The sequence below is a fragment of the Rhea pennata genome, chromosome 22, assembly GCF_028389875.1.
Source record: "Rhea pennata isolate bPtePen1 chromosome 22, bPtePen1.pri, whole genome shotgun sequence".
Lineage (NCBI taxonomy): Eukaryota > Metazoa > Chordata > Aves > Rheiformes > Rheidae > Rhea > Rhea pennata.
The window spans coordinates 6,161,375-6,189,153 of NC_084684.1; the positions used below are offsets into that span (position 1 = coordinate 6,161,375).

Sequence of the window (27,779 nt, forward strand, 5' to 3'; positions counted from 1 at the left end):
TTTGCCATAGGTACAAGCAGATTGAAGATCTTAATTGTTTTAGACATATATTTATCCTTAAATTTTTATAGGCTCCTCTGGAAAATGTTTCATCTTACAGCATTTTCATAACAACATTCACTAGCACTGTCAGCTATGAAATGGATTTAATGGCAAGCACACAGTAGCTCTTTCAAGATTTCACTCTGAACTGATTTGCTTCAATGGCACATGGCACAGCCAACTGTGTTTACTTCCTCACCAACCAAGCCCACTTTTCTACCTAACTGGGCATCCTTTGCCCCTGCCCCCTCTCCCCCCCCCCTTTTTTCTTTCTGAGGGCAGAGATATTAATAGCTGCCAACTAGAAGCCATTTACACTACTTCCAACCTCAACTACTTCCTTGAACATGAAAAAGATTAGTACTATTCCCATCACTACCTTCTAATTGAAGGTCAATTAAAAGGACCAAACAGTTGCTAAAAAACAGCTAACCTGTCCTCAGAGAGCAACTCTTTGCTACGGGCAATAAGAAAAAATGACAGCTATACTGTCTTCAACTCTTGGGTAAAGATTTCCATCTCTAAGTGCAAAAATACATTAACTTCATTAAATAAACAGAAATACTGTAGCACAGAGACATTAAAGGATATATATCCCAGGAGACACAGCAAGACAGTAGTAGACAGGGACAAAAAAATCTAGCTCCCTATTCTTTCAAAGGTGTGCAAGCAGCAGTTCATATGAGGAGACCATATCGTTGTGGATGCATCCACAGACATGAATTTTTGAAAGCATTAACACCTCAAATCCTGTAACGCAGTAATGGGAATTTTAAGAGGAATATATCCCCAATCTTAATGAAACTTTTTAGCTTGGAAAAAAACATGCTAAAAGTCCACCTTTCAAGTGAAAGCAAAGCCCAGGTTCCACACGCTTTCATGAAAACACCGACTTCTGCACCCTTTCAATCTGCACTGCAGCATCTAGTCAGCCTGTCTGGTGTTTGCTACACATGAAGACATAGCACGCTCTCACAATTCAAAGCTTGTAAGGGCAAAGCAATAGAAGTTAATGGCAGCAAGAGTCTCATTCATTTACTTTTCCTCTAAGATGATGCTGCCTGGGCTGCCAGAATTACTGTGACAAGATCGTAGTATAGAAAAGCCCTCTATTCAGTTTGCACAAAGACCTGAAAAAACACAGCTTTAACAAAAATGCACTCTGTTAATACATGGAACAGTATGAAGGAAGATTAAGTCAGCAGCCTTATAGACCAAAACACTACCACCACATGGCTGAAAACAAAGTCGTTTTGAAAGCGCCACCCTTAAAGGACTTGAGGAATCTCAGCATTTAACTCCCACATCACCAACAGCTCTATCAAGTCAGCAGTTGGTCACATTCTAGTTAGCAAATGACTAGCTGATTCACCTCTCATGTCACCATCACCCTCTGCCTGCAGCAGACACACATGCTTACATACAAATCAGACTTTCCAGTGTTCCAGTTTTTCTGTTACTGAAAATCAACAGGGTTTCTCCCACTAATGCCACTACTTCAGCCCTAAAATTCTCACACTGATTAGGCATGGTCTTCAGCAATTAAATTATTGTCGAACAAAGCCATGAACGTTGGCCTGCGCTTAGTTGATAAAAATAAGTCAGAGTACTTTTCAAAAGGGAGATGTTATCACCTTCACAAACACTGACAAAGGTAAAAGTAAACCCAGCAGCCAAATGCTACAAGGCAAATTAATGGTGTAAGTTGAAGAATTTCTATCATCCTCAAGAGTTTCTTCTCCAATAACTGAAACATTGGACTTTTCCTATTCTTAATGTTGTACCACGTTTTGAGTATCCTCCCAAAGGATTTTCATAATCCTGTATCTTACAAAGGCCATAGAAATAACTGTAAATGATTATTATTTCCTCAAATTAATCTCCTTTCAGCTACTTATATTTATCATGGAGATATGCCACAACAAAGAGAACTATGGGGCAAATACTTAGGTCATCCCTTCCTTGAGCACTGTAAATTCCTCTGTATTTGCTCAGCAGCTTGTCTCAAATTATTAATCTCTACAGCAGAAATTGGAGAACAAGCTTCCAGTAATCTCCTGCAAAAAATGGGACCCCAAAGCAGCATTTCAGCATTATCACCAGAAACATCCTCTCTCTTCCCCAACATGCTCATTAAACCTTAAGCTGATGCTTAATTAACTTATAAAATGGTATTCTAGCGTCAGCCAATCCAAATGTCCTTTGCTAAAGGGCAAGCAGTCATCAGAGGGAAAAAGCACAGCCTAAACACCAAAGCTTTGTCCACCCACACACAGGACAGGCACTTAAAATCTCTTCTTGGCTCCCGCACTGAAACAAAGTTGAAGGTTAGAGGACAATCCAGAGAACTGTATACCACATCCCCACTGCTCTCTACCTCGAAAATGATACTCATTCCAGAAGACCTTACCCATCCACATTACTGGAGCTGACAGGAGAAAGCTGGCTAAAGCACTGGCATATTTTTTCCTTAAGTCAGCAAGAAGACTGTACTTCTACAGCACAGTTCACCTTTTTCAGGGTCTAGCTCACTGAATTTTGTTGATTCTAAAGCTCAGCTCCAAAGAGCCAGCTGGTTGAATTGCCCATGCCCAACCATTACTCCCTGAAACATGCATACATTCTCAACATCATTCCTCTTTTGCCAGGCATTTTCTTTATGCAAATGAAATCTTACAAATTTAGTTATGTATGTACTGTACCCATTTATGTACTGTACCCACTTGCAATCCTATAAAGGAAAGTTATGGAAACAGCCAACAAAACCTGGGCAAATGCATTAACCAGAGAGTCTGTCCCAAAGCCCATTAGATCTATGGGCAGTATGTCTAGCTACCTTTAAGGGGTCTGAATCAGGCCCCCTACTGAGAATTATAAACATGTTGCAAAGTAATGAGCACCTGTGTAATCACATTACTAAATATGGACCTGAGATTTAAGTTAAATAATGAACACAAGTGTTTGACTAAATTAGGACTTATAAACTGGTACTTAAATACTGCGGCAATGCAGCCTTAAGAACACTTTCCCTTCACCCCCTTTACTCCACCAGAGACATTTACATCGAGTTCCATGAAGAAGAACACCTCCTCAGGAATACCTAAGTATTTTTTATCACTCACAGAGAAACAACAAATGAAGCAGTAGTAGGAAAACAGACAGCTTAAGTACCAGATACCTTAGAAAGAAAGGTCCAAGATGACTAACCAGCCCACCTCCATGATCTCTGCTTACAACTTCCATCCAAGAATGTGCTTATCATGCAGCTTAACAGTGAGTGAAAGTACATCAGTCCCCACCTTCTTATTTCCCCACACAGCTTAATGGCAATGCATAATGACATTTCCATATCTAAGGCTCAGGCAGTATACTCAAGATCAAAATTCTGGACATTGAATAATAATTGCTTTTGAAAGTAAGACACAAGTCTCCCATTACTCACTCCCATACTATATCAGTCTCTCTTGTTACATGCATAAGATGTGCTGCTACTTCCCCCTGCACACATACTTTTTAACATACTAGAAAATTTTTCACATACACAGCACAGTATTAAGTGAAGTGTATTTCTCATCTTAGAAGGAAGAATATTTTTACCATACTATGTTCAGGGGGCAGGTTTAGCTCAGTTGCTTAGAGTGTGGTGCTGTTAATGCCAAGGACGTGGGTTCAATCCCCCTATGGGCTATGCTGAGGGTTGGACTAGATGATCTCTCAGAGGTCCCTTCCAACCTTAACATTCTATGATTCCCCCATACACATACACATATGTAGGGCATAAAGCAACTAGACCAAAATATTCTGCAAATACAAAGATGAGTACAGATACCTTATTCTTCTCTGTTGAAGCAAGGATGACTAACAGATGGTTCATGTACTTTCATAAGACACTACTTCCACCAGGAAAGACAGTTACCTGTCCGGTCTAATTCTAGTTTAGCTCTGAGTAATATCTTTCACCTTGAGGTCACTATTACATTTGGAAAAATAAGTAAACAAAATTTAATATCTGAAAAGGTCTTCTCAGGAGACAGCTGGGTGCAGCTCTTGGGTTAGCAAGTTACCCAGACAGCAGCCTCAACTTCATTTTTTCCTCCAGAACAGGTTCATCTGTCTGCCAATTTTTGGAGAATGTTAAGGAGAAAGGAATTTTCTTTCTTATATGCTGTCAAAGTAAAAGAGGGTCAGAAAGCAGTAGGAGATGCCATGAACTGGGATTAAAAAAAAAAAAAAAAAAAAAAGATTTTACCATGCAAAGATGCTCCTTTCTTGAGGACCTCTCTTATGAATTTGCCCTTCTTAATGCATTGATTTTCAGGCCAACTGAAAAACAATTTCCAAAATACTTTAACTAGCCAGTGACAGACTACATCTAACACTGTCCTGTGCCACATAGAAGATTCCAGCATATTTGAAGTTAATCTAAGGTAAGTGTACGCACCATATGTAATAGCATGGAGAGGTAAAGGTTCAGGCCCTACAAGGCTTTACAATCATGCTGGCATGGGGCTGAACCTTGTTCAATTCTGCTCTTTCAAGGGAGTCTACTCTATCACAAAAAGAACCACACTACATCAATTCCAGAGAGGGCTGACCTAGTACCACTTCAAATCAGTCTCCATGAGGCTAATTTGTACAGTAGAGATTATATGCTTAGAGAACTGAAGACCAAGGCTTAACTGCTCTATCAGGAAAGGAAATTTTTTACAACTTCCATATATTTTATTACCAGCAAAAGGCTCTTAAACAGCCATTTTGATTCAATTACTATTAGGCTTCCAATCGTATTAGTAGTTTCGTGAATTGAAGTAACAATGCAGAGCAATTTAAAAGCAATATTGCCTGCAATCACTACTAAATCTTTAAACAAAAGTCCAAAAAGGGTAAAAATAAACCTGTCTGGGAACTCTTGAATAGGCAAGGCAGGACTACATTTCTGAACACTAACAGTAAAATTTTCAGGAATGGTTCTCCTTTAACTTCATGGGGAGCAGAGTTAGACCTCAGATGACTACAAAAGAACAAAGCACTTTGCTGGGACAGGAATTGCAGACAAGTTAAACTATCTGCTGAGATCTACCATCCAAGCCAAGTAAATAACAGCAAGCAAGATTAAACAAGCAGTAAAACTGATATTAAATATTGTCAAAAATACTTTACTCTCCCTCTGAACCTTTCTACTCCATCCCACCTACTCACCATGTCTGAAAATAGTCAGTTCTTTGGAACTATGTCTTGCAAAATTCGTAAAAAGCTGTGCTTAAACCAAATTTAAGAATGTTTTTCCCCATAAGCTACAGCTAGAGGGATTTCTAAATGCTGGCTACAGAGGGCTCTCGTGTTCTGACATTTGCTCAAGACCATCAGAGAAGAGAATACGCTTAGGTATCACTCAAGTGTCTCTCCTTGCAGGAGGACTAACTCAAGTATCCATCCCAACTATATTCTGTAATACCATTATTTGAGCATAAAGTAAATATTTAGCAAAAAAAGGAAACAGATGTTTTCTTTATAAATAAGATTAAAAAAGAAAAGATGCAAGGACGAATATCATAAATAATTAGTCTCTAAACTGCATGGGAAAAGATTATTTGTGCTCCATACAATATAGTAGTTTACAGATTTCAGCTCTAGTAAATTACAAGGAGTGCTTTACATAAACCAAATGCAAATAATGGAATAGATAGAAAATAGGAATGAAACTCATCCAGGTACTGACTTCATTCAGTAAATTTAATACTTGCCACTTAGCCTCTTCTCTATTATTTTCCCCCCGAATAAAATCTAGAATTCTCAGCATTTTAGACAACCAGAAGGCTAGAAGGAATAAATTGCAATAATGTGTATGTAACGGGTTGTATTGGGTGAGTCAATGCCATTAGCTGGAAAGATCAGTTGATTCTACTGGTTTTGCCCTCATGCTATGGGGAACATTAAGATAGGCACATTCCCGACAAGAAAGTGGATCAGGGTTCAATGTTTTTAATACATTTGCCTTTGATCTTAACCATTTTTATATAAGACTGAATTGCAATACCTCTTGCACGGCTCAAAGTTTCAGGGATAACACTGCTCTTTTTTAGCTTACCACAAACATGCAACTGTCTTGCTTGCTTGAGAGAAAGATCTGCCTCTGTGCTGCAGAAATTTTAAGTAAATTTAAGACAAAAAAGCTTGCAACTTTGCAAATACCAACGGATATCCCCGAGTTATTTAAGACAAAAGGAGATTGAACGGGGACTTCAACCTTCCTCATTTCAAAGACAGATGACTAGGCTGTAAACACAGTCCATTACCGTAACTGCAAGTAATCATCCTACATGTTTATCCTGAAGATGTTAAAGTTGGATCAAGTAGCAACAAAGACGGTGGACTAGCTATTTAATCAAGACAAACATTAACAAGTTGGGCTCTTATAGAGAAATTCTAACAGTGCATCAGAAACCCCTACCAATCAAAAGGTGGCCAAGATTGCAAACTTTAGGTTAATTGAGGTTTAGTCTTTCTCTCAAGAGAAATACCAGCTCCATAAAGGCACTGATGGACACCCTTTCTCTATGTCTATTTATGATGAAGTAATTATAGCATTACAGAAAAGAGCGAGAACTAGCCAGAACTTTGGGGTGGGGGGGGGGGGAATCACCATTTAAAAGAAAATTTTGTATGAAGGTGAGGGCAGAAAATCTACTTTTGATCACATCAAGCACAACAACAACATACCTAATCCAGCTACAAATATTCAGAAACTCCAATTGTTGTACAAAAGAGGAGAGAAAGGAAGCAACTTTATCAAGATATCCATACTGAAACAGCTGGCATGATTCCTAAAGACGATACAGACAGGAAGTAGAGGGAGAGAATTCTAGCAGTGATGATCATATAGAAAAAAAAAATCACCAAATTTCATGGCACTATCTTGTCAACCTTTCCATCTAATACCATGACACAACAGCACAAGTAAATGTTTGATGCTCCTGAACAATGTTCCCTAAATTAGTATTTAACCATCAAATAACATATAAGCTAACCATAACTTATAAATTTAAGGGGGAAGGGAATGCAATTTCTTGGTCAACTAATACCTCTCAGTTCTGAGATTCTGATTCTCTGAATATACTAATCAGAATGATAATCAACCAAGTTGCACAAGTCATGGTAACAATCATCAAACTGCATTTAAAATAGAATCTAAAAGGTGAGTATGAACAAAGCTACTTTCAAAAATGCCAGATACCATACTGGAAGTAAAGCAGAATCCAAGCAGAATCAGAAAGCAGTCTGCTGTGCTAATCTCAAATACAGCATGGCAATCTTTACAGGTTTTAATATTGCATGTAAATGAATTTCTTAATTCAAAATTTAATGTATTCCCTTGCTATTTATGGCTGATTTCAAAGTGCTAGATGTGGATCTCCTCCTTGTGCATCTGCTTTTGCCTGCTCGCTCTCCTGCAGCAGACTAGAAGAGCGATAAATTTGCAAAAATTATTTCATAAATCCCTAGTAAAACAGATATACTGCTGAACTTCACTCCTGCAGAGACGGCTAACATTTTTAACAGTTGTGCAGTCTGTGTGTGTATGGTTAAGCCAAAACTAGGCTACCTGAGTACTGGAAAGAAAACTGTGCATACACTATGGCAAGGTGTTCATTAAATGAACAGTGGTAAACTTGTTTTTCTAACTTGTCTCGCTGCAAATCACTAGCTACAGGAAGCAGACCAAACCTGATGTATCCCTTCAGCATGTTTTCATAGCACTAGCTTTTAATAAATATAACGTACTCCACCCTCAAAGTAGGGCAGTCCTCAGGTTCCAGCAGAAAAAGCAGTTGTTTTAAGTATTTAGATTACATTACAGTTGGGTTTTTAAAATTAGCAGTGACTTGTATCAGAATCAGCTTGGCAAAATAAACTAACCTAGTGTGTTTACAGAAATATGGGCTTTGGGGTCTATAAGCCTGGTGTTCTCACACATATTTTATTACTTGTATAACAATAGTGCCTTCTGATGTCAGCAAAAAGTAAAGCATCACAGTGCTAGGTGCTGTATAAACATAAACAGTAAGATACAGTCTCTAAAAAGTCTTTATAGATTTCAGCAAAGAAAACAGGAAGAACCTAGGGGAAAGAAAGACTATTCTTATTGGGCAAGTGGCTAAAACAGGCCTCAATTTAGTACTACACTTTAGCATGTTCAAGCACTTTGCTGAGTCCAAGCCTAAGTCTGTAGCTGAATGCAAATTCTTTTTTTTTTTTTTCTATACCTCAAGTCTCAGTTCAGTGCTTTAACTACATAACTAACCATTTTCTTCCACTAGGTAACAGTACTTCAGTCTTCTACAAGCATTAAGGAAATCGTCCTTCCTGTCTTAAGGATTGCCCATTCTCCTGAAGGCCTCTGTGCATTTGCTACTGATCCAGATATTCAGGCCTAGGTCCTACCTTTACTGTTTTCAAAATTATTACAGATTTAATTGATTGAATCAAGCCTGGCCTTCAATTTTGATCTTCTTCTCCAAGAGTGGACCAAGACTGCTGCAAAGTTTACAGCGTTTAGGTGTAAAACAGACCATGCTGAGTGGAATGAAAGCTGGAAGGAACCATGACCTACCCTCTGAACTGTAAAGTCAGAGTCATCATATTCTGTCTTACTAGCTATCTCAAAGAACTAAAAAAATCCCAGCCTCTAACTGGTAAAAAGCTTTGGAGAATTCTCTACCTGGAATAAATTTCTCTCTCTCATCTCAACCTACTTAGCCATTGTTTCAAGCATAATTTTGAGGAAAGCCCTTATTAAAAAGTATTCTGCTCCCCCCTAGCTACAGCAAGTTTCATATTCAAATCAGAATTGCTCATGTGACAGAAAGTTCCATTGAAAATTGGTTTAAAAGCCAGTGAAATTAGGAGAAAGACTCAGGGACTTCACCAGGCTTTGGATCAGTCCCAAAGAGCACTTCAGTGCTACTATATAACCTGCTATATCCTCTCAAAGCAAAGATGGCAGCAGCAGCAGCAGATGGGGCCATAAAACTTAGCCACATATTGTAATGTTCAGCCTTGCACAGGCCTTGTATTCACTTTCTTGGTCAGCCATGCTTGTTTACATCACATGGAAGAGTTACCTGTGTGACCTTAAGACAACTTTGACTATTATGCAACCATTCCTTTTTAGCTTGGAGACAGGCAAATATGGCCAGAAAGAGCACAGAAGAAAAAGCTTTAAAAGGAACCTATTTGCTACTTCACCTGTTCAAATCCACAAGCCATCAGAAAGATATTTTCAGTAAACATACTACAGGCATTTACAAAGATATATATAGTAAATTATGTGATTGCATTACCAGTTGAGGTACCAAACCTTCTTACCCCTGTCTCTAAGTAAACTGACTATCTGCTAACAGACCAAGGAGTCTGAGATAAGCAATGAGTCAGAAAACAGGGTGAGTTAATGCAGAAGGGACACAAATCTTCAGGAAACCTAGTTTAGTTAGTTCCACCCCCAGGAAACAACTTAATTACTCAATCCCCCCCTTGAAAACATGTTCTTTGCTCAGTAACATTGAGGGTAAATGAGACTAGACAGGTAGGAGACAGAGGTGCACATGGGAAAACAAACAAACAGAGGTAGATTCCACATCACTTCTTTGCAAAGATAACCTCGCATATATTTCCACATTGCAAGTTACTTGGCACACAACTTCTGAACGCTCCATCTACCTGCTTGTCACTCAAGTCAGTAACCTGGATATCATCTTGAATTCTGACTGCTCCCTAGACACATCCAACCTACATTAGAGTCTTGCAGACACTCTGTGTTGTATTTCCGAAAATCTCCATTTATAGAGCTAAAATCACTGCCAAAGTTTTGATCAGAGTAGCTGCCTCAATAACCCCTTGGCTAGGTCTGACTCATACAGACTCGCTCTGTGGGTATCCATTCTTCTACCACAGAGTGGCAAGGAGTATTTTCTTATTACATGCCCTCTCTAAATATTATTTCACCAGCTCCATTTTTTCTAATGCAAATGTGAATCACTTCACTTTTTTTTTTTTTTGGGGGGGGGGGGAATAGAATAAAGAAAGAAAACTCCTACCTGTAACTGACCTACGATATCAGCCTCTTTCACCTGATTGTTCAGTTTTCAAATAAGCATGGAGGTATGCTTCCTTTCATGCTGCCTGTAGTCTTGGGAGGTCTCCTTAAAAATATCAGCAAAAATACCTCATTAAAATCTTTGTTGCAAAAACTACCTCCCCTGCCCTCCCCTACCAAAAAAAAATCTATGCCCTAACTACTACCTAGCATAACAGAGTCCACCTAAAAGGTAGAATCCTACCTGCAAGCCACTTTTGTCCAGTCTGCTGCCTCATCCCTGGATGAGAACAGGAACAGTTTTCCAAGCACAGAGCTCTGCCCAAAAGCTTTTTCTTGATTTTGGCTAGCTGAGAGTCTAGAATTGCCACAGCATCTGATTGACAGAAAACAGGCAGAAATAAGTCTTCCATGTTTTTGTCCAAAGTTCCTTTGCTTGCAGGATTTTTACAACCACTTTTCTAGTTACATTCAATGAGTGCAGAATTCTGTGAATAAAACATGTTAACTTTCTGTTTTCTAGGTGATATATGCCTAAAGTCCAAATGGTACTGAAAGCCTCAATCTTTTAGGCCTCATTTACAAATAACCATCTCCTCTTTTTATTTTTTCCTATTTAAAAAATGAAATAATTTATTTTTTAATGTCTTTCCTCCAAAGCTTTCCCAGTGATGAAGCTGTTCTAAATCTTCACAGTTATACATTTTTCCAGTTAGAACTTATTTTAGGACAAGTGTAAAAACAGAGCATGACACATTGTCTCCATGAGGAAAAATACAAAACTGCTTCTCATATTGTTATTCCATTAAAAAAAATGTCTGTTCAGCTCATAATCCCAAGTTTTAAATCACAACTGCTTGCAAGCTTTCAACACAGCAGGTATCAAGAAAAGCAATTTCTGTGCAAGAAACAGCTGCTCCTAAAACTAAGTTTAACAGGAAGTTCTGTTACTGATACCAAAGGAATGCCTAAAAAGCCACTCCTCAAATACTCCCTAAAGAAGTATAATCAAAAGAGTATTAATTCACACAATGGAAAGAATGAGGACTTGAACCTCATCCAGAAGCATAGCAGAACAGACATACTCTGGTATTTGATAGATGAAGATTACGAGAGTCCAAGACAGGCTTGCTCTTCTTATTCTGCAGTACTGAAAGAAGTTATCAGCAGTTTCTGCCCTACTCACCTCTTGATTAAAGAGCACAAAGGAAACTAGAACAACACTCCATAGAATATATTTATCAGTATCAGCTTTTTTACAGAGGAATTGGCCTGGGCCATGTATTTGACATAGGATAGTTCTTCCTCTGAATCGCTTATATTATATCACAGCATAGCGTCTTATACTAACTAGAGAAAAACAGTAAAATGAAGTCTGAAAGTAGGTTATTTCATAGCAAAATTAAAACAAACAACTGACGGGAATGCCTGGATCATACGCTTTTATAAAAGCATTTATAGCTTTATATTTTGGAAGTTACTGATAGTGTTTTATAATATAATAATATAGAAATAATACAGAAAAGCTCTGGAAACATCTAACATTTAAGAAGAGACAGGCAGGAATTCTTAATATGGAATCAGTCTCGTAGACTGAATATGAATCACTTGGATACCACACAGTTTATGTAGCTGTCAGAGTTTTGATGATGAAAGCCTAAGCATCATGAACTATAGACTTATTTTTAGCTGCATTCATTACTTTTTTCAATCATCAAAGAATCAACAAAATTGCATTACACGGAGCATTACAAGGATGTGTAGCTGGAACCTTAATCAACAATTCTAGTGATAGGAAGTGACCACTAAGCTCTTCCTCTGAGAGAAGAGGATCAGTTGCTATAAGCAACTACGTCAGCTGATGACAACCTCCCTTCTCTATAAGACATACATCAAATAGCACCTTCTCTAAATTGGTCAATACTACCACATTACGGAATGTGATCTTGTAATGTCCCATCTTAATCTGCCACTGACTTAAAAGAAAAATAGAAGCTACAAACCACTGCCAAGAGTTGAGTCTTTAAGTCAGAACAGTTAAACATCCTACATCTTAAAGACAACACATCATACCCACATGAATTCAATAGAAAAGCCTGCATATTCATAAGAAAGACAGGCCCACACTATCAAGAGTTAGTACAGAAGTCACCATCAAGAAGAAAGTGGCACAGAAAAATGTATTTTTATATCAAAGTAACACTGTCAGGAAAATCGAGATGAAGGTCCACATTATACCTATTTTCTACAGCTTTACTGATAGTGTAGCAATAGCGCTACAAGGCGCAATGGTAAATTAAAATGTAACTGAAGTTCAGAAAGAAATACACCACTCCTACATTCTTCTGCACTTTCCAAGAAGCAAAGCTTAATGTAGGCTGGTCAGTCAGCACAGGTATACAAAATACCTAACTGCTTCATTTTCACATTATAGCCTACTATAGCTCTATGCCCCAAGTCCAGCTTCACTCCAACCCTAAGGAACTCTGATCTTTCACAATTGGAACCAATTCAGTGCATACACTGTTTCTGAACAGAATTATTTTTTACATTATTTCAGGATCCAGGAAAGGCTGCGCCTTAATTGTAACAACATGTGCAATATTGCAAAGTCAGTTCCTCATCACTGGCTTCTCAAGGAGGCTTCACTTTTGTAGGAAAACATTTGCTTTCCTAACCCAAGAACTACTTTTCACTCCATATTGGGATTTGCAAACTGCCCTGCCAAGCAGCAGTCGACATGCCAAATTATAGTTCTGCATAGCCACTGAGCAGCAACAGAAGACTAGACCTACAGAACACTACATTTAAAACCAAAATGTTACTGTAGTTTAAATCTAAGTACCATTTACAGAAGATGGGAAAAAACCTTCTTTGAAGGACATTTTCAGGGACATAAGGGATAAAACAGATATACAGTTTTGTTACGGTTAGTGGCAAACTGCAGCTGTACTTCCCTATTTACAATAATAACAAAAATGTCAGTTTGAAGACGAGGTTAACACCAGCCCACATTTACTATGAGATAGAACCCATCATAGGAAGACAAATATTACAAAGGTGAAAGAGCCCATAAAGAACAAAAGGGGAGAAACACAGAGCACTCCTGGGTCTATGGTATCTCAAACCGTGATTACATCCAACAGTCATGGAAGGAAAACTAACTGTGATGTGACTGTGTTATTGTTAGCAGTGTTTAATGCTGCATCAGCTTTTTTTTATTACAAATGCAATTTTAAGGCGTTTCACAACTCAACTGGAAAGAAAAAAAAATGAAATTTCATTTATGTTTATGTATAGGCTCCGATCTCAAAACCCAATCTGCATGAATGAGCACATCTACCACCATTAAGCCAATGAGTAAGTTTTTGTGCTGTTAGACTTTTGGAGACTTTTTAGTAAAACCTGGCAGCATGAAACCCACAATTGTGTGTATAAATTAGAATGATGCCAAGCATCTCCTAACTCCAGTCAGAAATGGGGCCTAAATGATCACAAAGGGCATTTGAAAGTAATTTAAAAGAAAAACTTAGTATTTTCACCTCTTCAAATATTTCACAGAGCTTTTTAAACAAAACACTCATGCAATGCAGCTCTATTAAAAAAAAAAAAAAAAAAAAAAAAAAGGAGGGAGAGGGAGAAGGAGCATGAAGACCAGGACGAGTCAGCACTAGGTGCTCTGGCTCCTCAGCTTGTAATCAGACTATTAACAGAAAAGAAAACAAGCAAGCAAATATCTGTCCTTTAAAAGCCAGAAAAAATGCTCGGGGGGGGGGGGAAGTAGGGCTTTGTTTATTTTTATAGTTAAGGGAAAAATTTTAGATAATATAGGGTCCCACATTGAAGCTAATTTTCTTTAGCATTTATACTTCCATGGTGGGCCATGAAATACAGCACTAATCTTGCAAATGGAAGTTACATATGTTTGCATACAGGCATTTAACAGCATGTCAGGAGAGGTGCATAAGCAACATTGGAGTTAAGTTTCTGCTAAGCATGTTAAGCATAAGGCAGGATCACAATCTTCATTAGCTTTTAATTTACCAGCTGTATCTTTTCATAACTTAATGAGGCTACTGAATCTCTTCCAGTCACCTCCTTTTTTTTAAGGCCAATAATAATTTCCTTTTGATCAAAGTATGCCTTTCATAACAGCCACCAATGCTATTGTAAAAATAAACAAACAAATAAACAAATAAATAAATAAATAAATAAATAAATATTTTGGTTCAGTTTATCAGTTCCTTCCTTCCTGTGGTATTACTAACCCTTGCAACCTTTTCCAAATGTTATCAGTTGTTATGCTGAGGGGATGCACATAAAAATTAGGTACACTCTATATGACCAGGTAAGATTGGCATGAATTCACAGCTCATCATCTTCTACAGCTTTACAGTAACTGCTCAGTTGTACGCATCCTTGTGTGAATGTGAAGCAGCATCCCTTTTTCATCAACAGATAACTGCTTCATGTTTGCTGGAGCTGTACTGTGGCATAAAGAATAAACACAACAAATTACCAAGAAGCAAGTAGCTAGCTGTAAATTCACGTTTTCCCATATCCCATATCCCATAGCTACTTGTTCATCTGTCAACACCCTATGAAGTTTTCCCCAGAGCCTGGCCTTTTTCAGACAAATGGTTACACACCTCTATTTGCTACTGATTCACTTCACATCCAATTCCACATTATTTGACTGCATCACAAACTTAACTCTCCTCACAGACAAGGCTCTAAATACCAGAAGTGTTGCATAATCATATTTAAGACTGCTGCACAAATAAAGGAAACAGAATTTACAGGCCCTAAGCCTAATCATAAATTTGGAACTCTTCATCTTCCATCATCTCTATTTCCATGATAAGGCAAAAAGAACAGATAGTTTTCACTCTACTTTTGCGAATAACACGAAAATCTACTGCAGAATTTGTGTTGCTAACCTTGTTACCTGGTGAAAGACCAAAAATAACCCAAAATGTGTTGGATATATCCTATTTATGTTCTTCCCAGTATTAAATTTTCTGTAGTGTTAGCAGAGAATGTATATGCTGTCTCAACAAATCCAACATCCTTTATTGAGGTAGCTCCATAAAAGCTCAGAGCTGGCATTTTAAAACTACTGTAAGGCATGTGTCCCTGTCACTTAAAGGTGCAGGAGAAAAATTTATGAATAGACAGTTTCAAAGACTTTATTTTGAAAACAAGCAGTTCCTGCAGTTATCCGTTTCTCCCAAAATGTTTCCACAGCCCACTAAAACAAGTCAATATATGAACACTCCTGCAATAACATGCCAACACTAACAACTCACCACTTAAGAAACGCATGTCAACAAAACAATATCCACATTCCACCATGGATAAAGAAACAACTAACTATTAAAGGCCTCAAGTCTCGTGCCTGAAGAAAGAGAAAAGAAAAAGCCTATATAGTATGTTAAAGGACACTCAGGAGAACATATTTCAGCAAATATTACATTCATACCTTAACTGTAATGTTATTTTATCATCGGTCCATATTACTTTTCCCAAACCTGCTCTCTTTTTTCTAGCAAGACAGTTAGTAAGTAAAGATTGTCTCACCCATGACAGATGTGAGTACAAAGAGAAAAGATTTACAACAAAGGGATAAATATGTTTTGAAAGCTACTTTCCAGCAAACTGTCAAATGGATTTTTATTGCTTTATTCTACCACAAGTGTAAATAAGCCTGGTGTACAGGCTTTACACAATTTTGTATAAACTAGAATGATACCAAGTATCTCCCGACTCCAATCAGAAATGGGGCCTAAATGATCACAAAGGACATTTGAAAGTCTGGAGCATTCCTAATAAGCATTAGGGATACAGATACATTATCAGTGGTGAATAAAGAGCACGCCCTTTAAAGAAGTTACTATTTCAGTAATTGCTCATTTCACACTACTAGTATGATCAACTGCATATGAATGCAGATCCAGAATAGCAACTAAATTATCAGCCAGGCACTTCTGCACTTGCAAAAGGCTTAATCTTTCAACACATCCTCAGCCTGACTCTCCTTAGCTTTTCAAAAAAAAAAAAAAAAAAAAAAAAAAAAAAAACTGCCCTGGCAAAGCATTTCTTTGATAAGGGTCAAGGCATTGCCCCAACACGGTGACAGTTAAAACTAGAAGCTGCCAACAGCTCCGTGCCAGATTTTAGACTCCTACATGGCACAAACCGGGAAGGGAAGGGCGGGGAAGGTGCAGCCGGAGGAACTCAACCTTCTCTATTAATCATCCATCTCGCCAGGCAGGCTGGAATTTTAGGAGTTAGGGAAAAACAAGTCGAGAGGCCTTACCGCGGCGGGGCTGAGCGGGAGATCCAGCTGCAGAGCTGTCAGCTCCCGGGGGCGTGCGCTGGGCTCCGCTCAGCACCGCAGCGCAGCTCCTTTGTGCCAGCCAAGACCTCCGCGCCGCCGGGCACCGGCCTCCCGCCGCCCCGCGAGCCCCGGCGGGCCCCGGGGTCCGGCCCCCCTCGGCGCCGGCTAAGGGCGAAGGAGAGGCACCCTGGGAGCGGGAGGCCGCCTCGGCGGCGACGGGTGTGCTGCCTAGCGCCCGTCCGGCGGCGCCGTCACCCTGAGCCCGCCGCTCCCCGGCCAGGCAGGGTCGGGCCGGGATGAGCCGAGCCGAGCCGAGCCGGTCCGGGCCGCCATTTTAGCGGCGGCTCCCCCCGGTGTCAGCGGCGACCGCGGCCTAGCGGCTGGGCCGCGCCCGCGCCACCGCGGCTCCCCGCCGCCAGCCACGGCCGCGAGCCGCGCCGCCGGCCGCCACGGCACGGCACGGGCCGCGCCGCGCCACCCTCTCTCCCCCCAACGCGCACACACGCCGGGGGCTGAAGTTGAAAACCAGGACAAACAGCAGCCGCCTGCTGCCATCAAAGCAGGTGCTCGTCTACCTGGGGGCCGAGGGAGGCTCAGAGACCTCCCGCGGCGGTCACCGGGGAAGGGGCGAGCGGAGGCGAGGCGGAGGCGCGCAAATCCCCTTCCCGCACGGCGGTTTTGAGACGCGAAGACCAGCCGCCACTGCCGAGCCCTCGCCTCCGAGGCCACTCACCCAAAATCCTGGTCCATGGATTTAAAGAAGAATTTGTAGCTGTGCACAGGTCGGTTGCTGAGGACATTTTTAAAATCGGCCAAAGTGACTTTTTCCGGAGGGACGGGCAGTTTCACCAGATAGGGGGTTTCCTCTTCGTCTATGTGGTAGATGATTTTAGTCTCCGCCATGGGCGAGGAGAGGAGGGCAGAGGCGAGGAGCAACCTGCGGGGGAGCAGAGGGGAGAGGGCTCCGAGCCTCCGCCGCCGCTCGGATCCTCTCACAGCCTGCAGCGCAGAGCCGCCCCAGACAGGAAGGGAGCTCCCAGCGCCCGGCCGCTGCCGCGCAGGGGCTTCTCGGCCGGGATTTCGCTCCCTGCACTGCTCTCTAGCTGCCCGACCCGGGAACGGCAGCCCGCCGCCCGCCCGCCCGCGCACACTCGCCCGCCGCCCCCCGGCGCGCTGGGCGGCGGGCGCGGGGCAGACGCGCCGCCGCGGCGCCCCATGGCCCGCGGCGGCGGCCGGAGCGGGGCTGCGGGCCGAGGCGGCGGGCGGGCGGCCCCGCTCCCCGCGGTGGCGCTCGCCGCGGGGCAGGCGGACTCCGCGCGCTGCTCCCCGCCGCCGCAGCCGCCTCACGGTGGTGCCGCAGCCGGCCGCGGCCTCCCCCCCCCGCCGCGACTCGTGGCGCAGCTGCCCTCGAGGCGCGGCGCTGCCGCGCACGGTGGCTGCAGCCTCTCTGTTTCGAGCAGGGGTGCTGCGCCCTCGCTCCTTGAGGCAAACGCCGGGGTTCTTTCTCAAAATTGAACCACTCGGATGCCCAAATACTGTTTCAGGTACTTTTGATGTTGGCAGTGCTTTATCGGAGTGTGACACAAGAGATGCTCTGCTTGTGTAAGCACCGCAGGCTTTGGCCTAATAAAAAACTCTTAGTGCCCCAGTAAATGTTCCCAAATGGTTATATAAATATTATTAGTGCCTTTAGAGTCCTTTCCTTTATTATTTTCTGTTTCTAGGAATTAGTATACACTTTTCAGGTAAAGATTCCCACTGCACAAATCCAGTCAGTTTCATTATTCACATCACACAATGGGAAAACTTAAGTGTATCAAAATACATATATTCGATCAGTAAAGCTTTATATTCTAACTCAGTGGCCCTTACAAGACTCGGTGAGCTTCTTTCCAGTGTATTATGAGAGACATGGCCAGGGCATAAAACTGACTAACATTACTTCTGAACTATAATGATAGGCAGATTATTTTATTTCAAGTGTCTCAAGAATTTGGACTCCCTGTGTCCAGCGGACCTATGGTGCCACTAACACCCCTTTGCATTTCAAGAGAATTAAGATGGTGTCTGTTTAAGCATGAATTCTTTACAGATCATGAAATTTGTCACGGGACAGTTGAAGCTAATAAAGGAGCAGCGACATATTTGTGGCTCAGAAGTAATTGCCCTTCATGGTTGCTTCAGTAGAAGCCTGCTGGGCACAGACCCCATGAAAGTGCCTGGCATGGAGCAAACTTTAGACCTATCACCTCTTGAATTTCACAGAACAGCAGAAGAGTCACTGTTCCATGCTCAGGTGAGATAGCTGTGCTGTGGAGCAACCAGTACGGAGAAAAATCTTTAGAGGGACATGTTTTGCAGTTGATGAAAGCCGAACAAGGCAGATTTCAGAACAGTATGCTGAAGTCTCAAGGAATCTGCTATTCATTACAAAAATATATTCCTTCAGGAAAACCTCAAGCTAATTACATTCATTCTTTTTTTTCCTGTCAGAGAAACAGGACATTCACTTCTCAGAATATACAGCTGCTTTCCGTGAAAGAATAAATAACAGCTTAGTGATTGAATTACCTGTGGCACTGGAATGGTTTTTCTACCAGCATGAAAAACAGGAGCCAATTGTGTTAGCTGCTGTCTAAAAGTTTGTTAACATTATTGCTATTGAAAAATTATTGCTGTTTATTATTTTCAAGTTTCTGAAAGTTTAATCGTTATCAGTTCCAATCTGCAACTTTAAATATGAATCGCAAGTTTGGTTGCCTTAAACTCTATTGCAAGTTCTACCCTGTATCTCACATTTCTTTTAAAACACCACAGAATGATTGGTGTAAAGGACTGGAAGTGCAAGAGTAAAAAGATTCCTATTTGAACATTCTTTTCTTCCTCTGCTGCAAGTACAAATGGGTCAAGCCTTAATTTTACAATTGTAGGTACTGAAATGCAGCTACCACTGGGTTGATAGAGGGCAGTAGAGGGCACAAGAGTAATTAGGGATGAAAGATACTTACTTTTGGGGGGGGGAGAAGGATTTGTAATTATTCCTCAACATACTTGTCAGAAACATGTTGATGCTCTTAAAGACTTAGAGATCAGCAAATTATTGACTACCCAAACTAATGGGGGATACTGAAATAATCCAGATGGACTCTGGATTGCCTTTATATAAACCATTTGTAAATGAAGCTATAAGAACATACAATAAGGATATAAAGGAGGGGGGAAAAAGAAAGAAGAAACAGGTTGATGACACTGTTGACTATCAACACAAAAATCACCTCACAAACATTGACCAGGAATGATAGATCCATGCTGCACACTGCCACATGAATGCCGCTTTACTGCTTCCAGAATCAAATTATTCCATGCAGAGCCAGATCTCAGTACAGATCTACTAATAGCATGGTTAATCCACCACTCAATGCAACAAGATTTGGCAATACTGAGAAAGCAAAATAACAACATCAGGTACATGCTGTCATTTCTAGTACAGTGAAACAATTACAAAATCACATTCTTTACAGTTCTCCAGCTCTAGTGATTTGCCTATCAGTTGACATTCGTACTATTCATTGTTGCTGTACCTGAATGCTTGTATAATCATTTAACAAGATACAAAATACAGCAAAGTAAAGGTATGGCCTTAATCTTCATCATGTAACTAGTGGTATGGTACTGTCTTAAACTGTGAATGACCAATTTAGTACTCTTCAAAAAATATTTTCCAGGAATGGCTGAGTATTCACCTGATATATTTTTTCTCTGCAGCATCCCAAGGTTAAGTAACTGATGGTTAGTCATTTCTAACTACTTCAATTTTGGAATTTTGATAGTGAGGCAAAAGGTACTGAAGATTTCTGTAAAATTATGCATTCAAATTTCTGTCCTCCATATGTGCACAGACACATGCTGTGGTTCTGCTAGCATTTGAGAATACTCTTACTATAGAAAATACACCATGAATCCAGCAGTATTACCACACACATAATCTCTGAGCAAGGTGGGGAAGGCCCCATTTAGCAGGACTCTAAGATAACTTTAGTACAAGCTGTATTTTTCCTGAGATACTGAGTTTTATGTAGTCTTTTCAATAAGAAACCCAGGCAAAGTATTAACATCCCACCCTATGGTTTCTTCAGTTGGCACTTAATGACCTCCTGTATTCCTCAGAGACCCAGGTGGTATCTGCACAAAGACTAAATCTGCAAAGAACTCTATTCTTGCTCTACTAGCTTTCCTTTCACTTTTGACAACTGAAAATATAATGAGTTGTATAATTGTCAGATGACTACCTCAGAACAGGCATGATGAGGCTAGATCTATGACTCACAAAAAGATTTCTACGTCCCCATAAAGAAAGGAGATAACCCACTTTCATGTTACAGACAAACCACAAGCTAATCCAATTAAAGACCATACATAGGAATGCAGAATTTGCCTCTTAGCAAACCACTGGTCCATCAGGGCTAATAGCTTGCTTCTTGCAGAGTTCAGTGTTTAACACTGTAGTTGAAAATAAAAATAAGGCATAAAATCTCTAACTATTAGTGCAGTGCTCTCCATGATGGAGAAAATAGTCTTGATGACCCCTGCAGGGAGCAGATGATGTCCTGAGGCATAAAAGCTGCTCACCCCTTTCTTCATTTATATAGCAGTGCACTTCATTATCAGTCAGAGAATAACTAAGCCTTTTTAAAAACCTGTCCTTTGAATTGCAGTGATGATGCTTGTCTATGTATTCAAAAAACAGTGTGCATTCTGGGTGCTTAGTAAATAAGCATTTGCTGTAGAGATGAGACAAAAAGAAAATCAAAGCTCTGAGCACTCTGACATTCACCAGAGCTGTAACTTGGACCCACTCTAAGATTTCATGGGTATTTTTTAACCAACTGCAAGAAAGTATCTGTGAACGAACAAAATGATCTTTCACATGGAGAAAGATCATTTCTTCTCAAGGGTCAGTCACTGGCAGCGTTGCCACTCCTATCAATTAAATCAGGTTTGACTATGAGTACTTTCATTTGCTTGGTCAGCCCTGGGAAATTGACTTCGGTTTTCATTTGTTTCAGCAACACACCAAGATCACTGTGGCTAGCACCAGTACAAGCTTTCATGATTCCACTGCCAGCTCTCTCTGACGCTTGTAGCCACTTGTAGGGCCGATGGTTCAAACAAGGAGGCCATAATATAGATTAGTAGCATTAGAAACAAAACTGAGGCCACCAATTAGCCAGGGAAGATTCTTCCAGCTTGGAAGCACAATGATCTAAAGACACAAATTCGAAGTTGCTGAAGTATCAGGTCCCATCAGTAGGACTGCTCTTTGTATTCCCTCTTTTTTTCCTCCAAAGTTATCATTGTTCAAAAATAACAGAGGAAATGGATTCTAGATTTTTATCTTTAAAGAAATTTATCAGAAGTTGGAACCTGAATGGACCACAAAGGAATTGTTATCCAACCTTTTCCCTCTCTTCAGAAATCACAAGTTTCCCTGTGTAAACACTTTGTCCTGCGCAAAGACTTTCAGCACACTCAAAATGCAAGTAACGCAGCTACTGCTGGCCCTCATTTCTGGGGGCAGACACAAGTTTCCATCTCACCACACCCTTTCACATAGAAAAGATTAGCTCCAATGCAGAATAAGAACTAAACATAGAAACAATCCTAAAAGAAAAAGAGAAGTAGAAAGATGTAACTGCAATCAAATAGTTCTGTTGTACTTAAGATGCTGTAGTCTGGCTCCTAAGCTGTTATGTATCAGCAGGATGCAATGCAAATCAGTTTACACTGCTTATGGATCTAGTCTAAAAGATCTTCATCTTTTTTCCTCTTAAACTCCTTCCCTGTACAGCTGACCCTGGGCACATTCAGGTCATGGCAGAACTCAGTCCTGATGAGCTTACACGAAAATAAAGACATAACCGCTAGAGGGAAGCAAAAGCCTTGCAGTTCAGCAAGCCAGCTCTCCTTGGCAAAGCTCCCCAGGGCTTTCATTACCACTGGATTCAAATAGAAACCAAGGGTAAAATGATAGTGGGTATTTTCAGTGGCATTTTTGAGAACTTTCTTAATTGAGCAATATGTTATGCAGAGTTATTATTCTACAGGTCTGCAGGAATTAGGCACTGTGTACTTCATAAGGGAGAGGAAGAGAGAAGAATAAAGAACAACGTTCATGTTGGTGTTCCACAGGGTCTGCTGAAAAGAAATGAGAAGACTGTAATGCAAAATATTAACCAACAATGTCTCAGGATGAAAAGGAATGAAGAGTATCTCCTCTGATTTCAGTCTTCCATTTCCATCTGTTCAGTTACTGCTACCAAAAGTTGATGCATCTCAGTCCTGTTAGATGGGGTTGTAGTGATGGAGGAATTAGCAGACTCTGAATGAATTTTGTTCCTGTCCTTCCCATGTCTCTCAGCAACAGCAAACCTCAAGCAAAAATCAGGTACTCACACAGAATGACAAATATAACAACACTCTCCCTACTCTCACTGCCAAAAAGCTGCTCCTTCTGTTTTGGAACACAACTCTACTTTAATAATCTAAAGCAACAATCAAAACAGTGAAGACAAGTCTGCAAAGAAGTAAAATGTTGCAAAGGGTAACGCAAGTTGTCAGAACAAAATATGAAAGTTGGTGTGAGTCCTGGTTGAGTTCTAACTATAAAGATGCATCTCTTGGAATAGGTATTAGAGGCACTGCATTTATGAACATTGCATTTGTATTCTTTTAGCTTACAGAATACTACCCTTGAGTTCCATATTTCCCCAGCAATGAACAAATATAGAGATCATATCCAACACATGTTATCTGAGTCCAGCAAAATGCTGGCATCTCTGGTTCCCAGCATCAACAGTATAATTTGAAGAAATTTTCTGTGGCATGGTGCTGTACTTTGCCTGTGGCTTTTAAGGAAAAAAAAAAAAAAAAGGTAAATTTAAATCTTTGAAAAATACTGTTGAGTTAGATGTTCCCAATGGAGCTGGCACCAATCCCAGGATGATCTCACCTACCCAAAGTATCTCTTTTTCAGTAGTTCTCATTTGGCTTCCCCTCACAGTGAAGAATCTGATTTACAGGTTATAACCATGACTGACCAGTAAAGTCTCACAGCACCACCATAATTTGGGTAAGATCTTTATTGCATATGGCCCCTGACTCTAACTGTTCAAGAGTTCTTGTCATTCATTCTTGGGGCACCAGGAGAGCCCAAGCAGGAACTACTCCTCATCTTTGTTCCCTCTCCTTCCTCCTTTTTTTCTGATCCACAAGAGCACAAGGAACCATCACAGGATGATTCACCCCATTGAAGAGGTGGTATGAAATGGCAGGAGACCAGCTGTAATATGATTTCCAACCAGGTAAGAGAGAAGGTAATAATTTCACTAGAGTCAGGCAGGCTGGTTAATAATCTTAGTCTGGTAAATACACCACTTTTTGCCACTTTTTAGTTTCATAGCCTACCTTGATCCCTCAAGTTCGTGCATCTGCACCCTGCATGGTCCATACAAGCAGCACTACAAACTTTCCATCAATGTCCCTGGAAGAACTCTGTCACACCAGCTGGGATACTATTCAGTCGGTGGCAGCCCTCCAGGAGCAGAACGTGCAGCAGAAGCTTTGTGAGGTGTTAGTTCAACAAGGAAAGGAGGAATTCGGGCTGAGAGCAAAGTGAATAACTGTGCAGTTAATTATTCCAGCAGGATATGTTATCTTCCCTGCTGATCCTGCAGACCTCTCTATTATGAAAGAGCTGTCATCCTTCTTCTCTGTGATAGTTAAACTCCATGTGCAGCTGAAGACCTGATCATTATGCAACATTTTTGGAGAGCTAAAATTTGTCTGTGGGCCCCATGATCAAGTCAGATGATAATGTCCCATGTGAAAACTACTGAAATTACTGGAATAACTAACTACATCAGGTCTGCACTTTGTCAAGCACTTCAGGATGCTCTGAGATGAAACATGCTGCACAGCTACTGGGAAGAATGAGCTAATGCTGGATAATAGTTTAGATAGCATCTCAAAAGAAGAAATAAAATCAACCTGAACTTGAAACTCCATTATATTCTCCTTTATTTCTTAAATATTAGGAGAGTTACACAACTGATTGATAAATGATAACAGTTAAGTAGCAATAATAATGAAAATTAATTCAGATATAGCAAAGAGTAAAATAAGTTTTATGGAGCCTGTCCTCTTAGTCTTAAGAGGAAGTAGAGTTTGCACAAAGCTGAAAAGAGGGGATCTGGTTCCAGTTTCACTTATGTCAGTGGCATGCTGTGCCTTTTTTGGCACTGAGTAGCTGTGTATCCTCAGTTCTGCTCTACCTTGCTTGTAAGTCTTGGGCTCTGTATCATCACCAAATAGCAGAAGTATAAGATTGCACTGGGGCTTTGTTTACTTGTGTCAGCCAAAGTGGTTCTCCTTTGCTTTGCATTTTAAGTTGTCATTATTCTCCAGAAAACAAGTCTCTAGGCTGAAATCAGAGAGTTCACCTGCAGCAGCACCTCAGATCAGAAACATGCTTCAGAGCAAATCATCTGACTGTTCCCACGTGGCACACTTCCGTTTGCATTTTGAAGCAGTCTTGACGTACAGAAGCTGAATTCATTTCAGAGGAAACTAACTCAAAAGCATGCTCCAGCTAATACTCTGAGAACAAAGATCAGACTGATGAGGATTCAAAGTAAGCTCTCCCTCCCAAAATCAACACCCAGGGTGTGGGTGTCAGGTTCTCAAAAACCAGTGGTCTGCTCTCAGATTTGTTTGTATGGGGCTGCATGACTTGCTAATGTAAGTAGAGCCTAACAGGCAATGATTGGGAATACAGTGGAGGAAATGCCAACTGCTTCATTCTTCACTTTGTGAAGTCATATACTATACAGCTGCAGCCACCCTGGGCATCACACCTATCACAGTCTCACCTATCGGTTAGACCAGGGCACTGGTCCTATAGGTTAGGTTATAATTTGCAAAACCATCCTCCCTTTAAAGCACCTTTAAAGATATTTTTTCCTAGACACTTTGAAATAGACTTTCCTGTCTTCTCCTTTTTCCAAGTCACTGATCCCACAAGGTGCCTTAGTCTTTTATCTGTACTTTCTTTCCTTTCTGTAGATAAGCATCCCTTCTATTTTTGTCCAGTTAAGATCATGACAATGTCATCTTCATTCATCTAAGCCTAAGATTTGTAAACATACACTCTCTCCCCCCTGCAAATTGCCATGCAGTAAGAAGAAAGAAAGAACCAAACAGACTAAGGAGTAGCAAGGCCAACTGAAACATTAACACAGATGAAATTTAAAAAAAAGAAAAATGTAGAGTAGTTTTTGGAAAGCATTTGGAAATTTCTTCCTTCCAAATAATTAAGCCAATCTGAGACCAGCTGGCATTTAGCATAACCCCTTTTAAGGTCACTGCTGTATCCTTGTTCAACAAGAGCTTATAGTCCATAAAATTTGAATTACCCTATGAAGTACATTCAATTTTCTGCCTTCATTGAGCTGTGGAATTCACAGAGAATATTTGGTATAAAAATATTAGGGTTTACTATTATTTTAACTAACCAAACATAAAAGGCATGTGTCAGGAAACCAAGAAGATTATAATGGGGAAAAGCCTGCCAAAAGCCTATGAAGTGATAGGTAAATAAGTCTATTGAGATGCAGCATTCCTTTGGTAGAGCAATAACAGTGCTTTAAACAACTCAGGCAAAGCACATTTAGCATTCGCAAACTGCTGTGCAAATGTTAAAACACTGTTTCTCCATGAGAGGCAAATTAGTGTCTGTATGACATATGCTCCTATACTGAATCTCTAGCAGAGTGGGAATAGAACCCAGTGTTTCTGCCCCCATCTAGTGACTAAATTGCAAGTCCAGCCATCTTCTAAATTTCATGTAGAAAATCAGCTACATACGCTTCATGCCAATGCAAAAGACCAAAAGTATACAAAGAAGATACGTAAGGGACATAAATGTCTTCACAACTGTACTTGAGGACAAATAGCCTTCTATGATTCCTCTGTATTAAACAATAATAAAAAAAAGACCTTATTCAGTTCATTGTTCAGATTTCTTTCTTTTTTTTCAATACTTTGAAAATATGACTAGTTATCCAGCAGTCTTGCCTGGATCTCTTTTTGTCAGAATTTTTACTTGCTATATTACATACTGGATGTGGCAGGCTGCTTTTGGAAACCATTGTCCTGATCTTCAGTGTAATCACATACACATATCCCTCTCCTGAAGCAAAAAGGGATATAATCCCAATTAAGTCTCCCATTTGAATCAGTCTAGTGTGAATGGTGAATTTGACCATTACTCAAATTCAAGCTGATGATCAAAGCAAGGATAAGGAACTGATAAAGCTCTTTCTAGTGCCTATTTCAGAGAACATACAAATTTCTTTCCCTTTAAGCTGTTTTGCAGACTGGAAGTCAAATAAGATATTTAAATGCCTCTGGAGTTTATGAGTAACTCCATTTTGAGCTGGTGTCTATATGAGCTGTGCTAAGCAATTTGAACTGGCAAGTAAAGATCTCCAACCTTTGACTCAGACACGAAAGGGAGAGAGAAAGACATTAATGGTGATTACTTCAGACTGTGCTGCCCTGATGGAATAACCAGTGCAGCCTTTAGCACCTGTAGGAATGCAGCTTGGGTTTCAATCAGCTCAAGCTAAAGGGAATCTCAGAATGGCTGTCTGCTTTTGGGGAAGGACAGAAAAACAGGAGCCCAGACCTAGTCTAGGCCCTTCTCCCCGTTAGCCATCGTTCTGCCCACCTAAACATTTTTATAGGAGTGAATTCTAAGTGAAAATAAAGGCAGCTAATCAGAAATCACAGAAACTGTCTAGACAGTAGTGAAAGAGCTAAGCATACTAAAAGATAAGAATCTGCCTGGCTGTAGCATAGGAAGGCTCATCTCCATTCTTCCATTTTAATATTAGTATTTTTAATATTTGAAGGCATTAAAAATAAAGCTCCTCAACAAATAATTCTTCTTTGCCAAAGTTCTCACTAGTGTGTTGTGGTCCACTTTCCATTCTTACGGAAAGTGTTAATTGAAGTACTCACATCTGGCTTCTGAATAGATGATACAACTTTTCTGGTACATAGGAGGCCTCACCCACCACTCTTCTAGCAGAGCTAGGGAACTTAGCTCAGCTTCAGTGTAAATGGCTACAACTCAGCATTCATCACACTCACTGTAGTACAGCCCTGAGATGCTGAGTCTTACTGAGCCCTGCCACACAACAGCAGAGATCAGTGTTGTTTGTGAAAGGAGGGAAAAGGGTTCTG

The 27,779-nt window shown here is 40.5% G+C and overlaps 1 protein-coding gene across 3 annotated transcripts in view; it reads right to left on the reverse strand.

Moving 5' to 3' along the window:
• DVL1 (dishevelled segment polarity protein 1) overlaps positions 1–17,576 on the reverse strand; it is an 84,772-nt gene extending 67,196 nt beyond the window's left edge. For all 3 annotated transcript variants that reach the window (XM_062593277.1, XM_062593278.1, XM_062593276.1), the window contains exon 1: positions 17,209–17,576. In XM_062593277.1, coding sequence (XP_062449261.1) covers positions 17,209–17,378 — 170 coding nt within the window. In that variant the 5' untranslated portion in view covers positions 17,379–17,576. The remainder of the gene's footprint in view (positions 1–17,208) is intronic.
• Between the last annotated feature and the right edge of the window lie 10,203 nt (positions 17,577–27,779).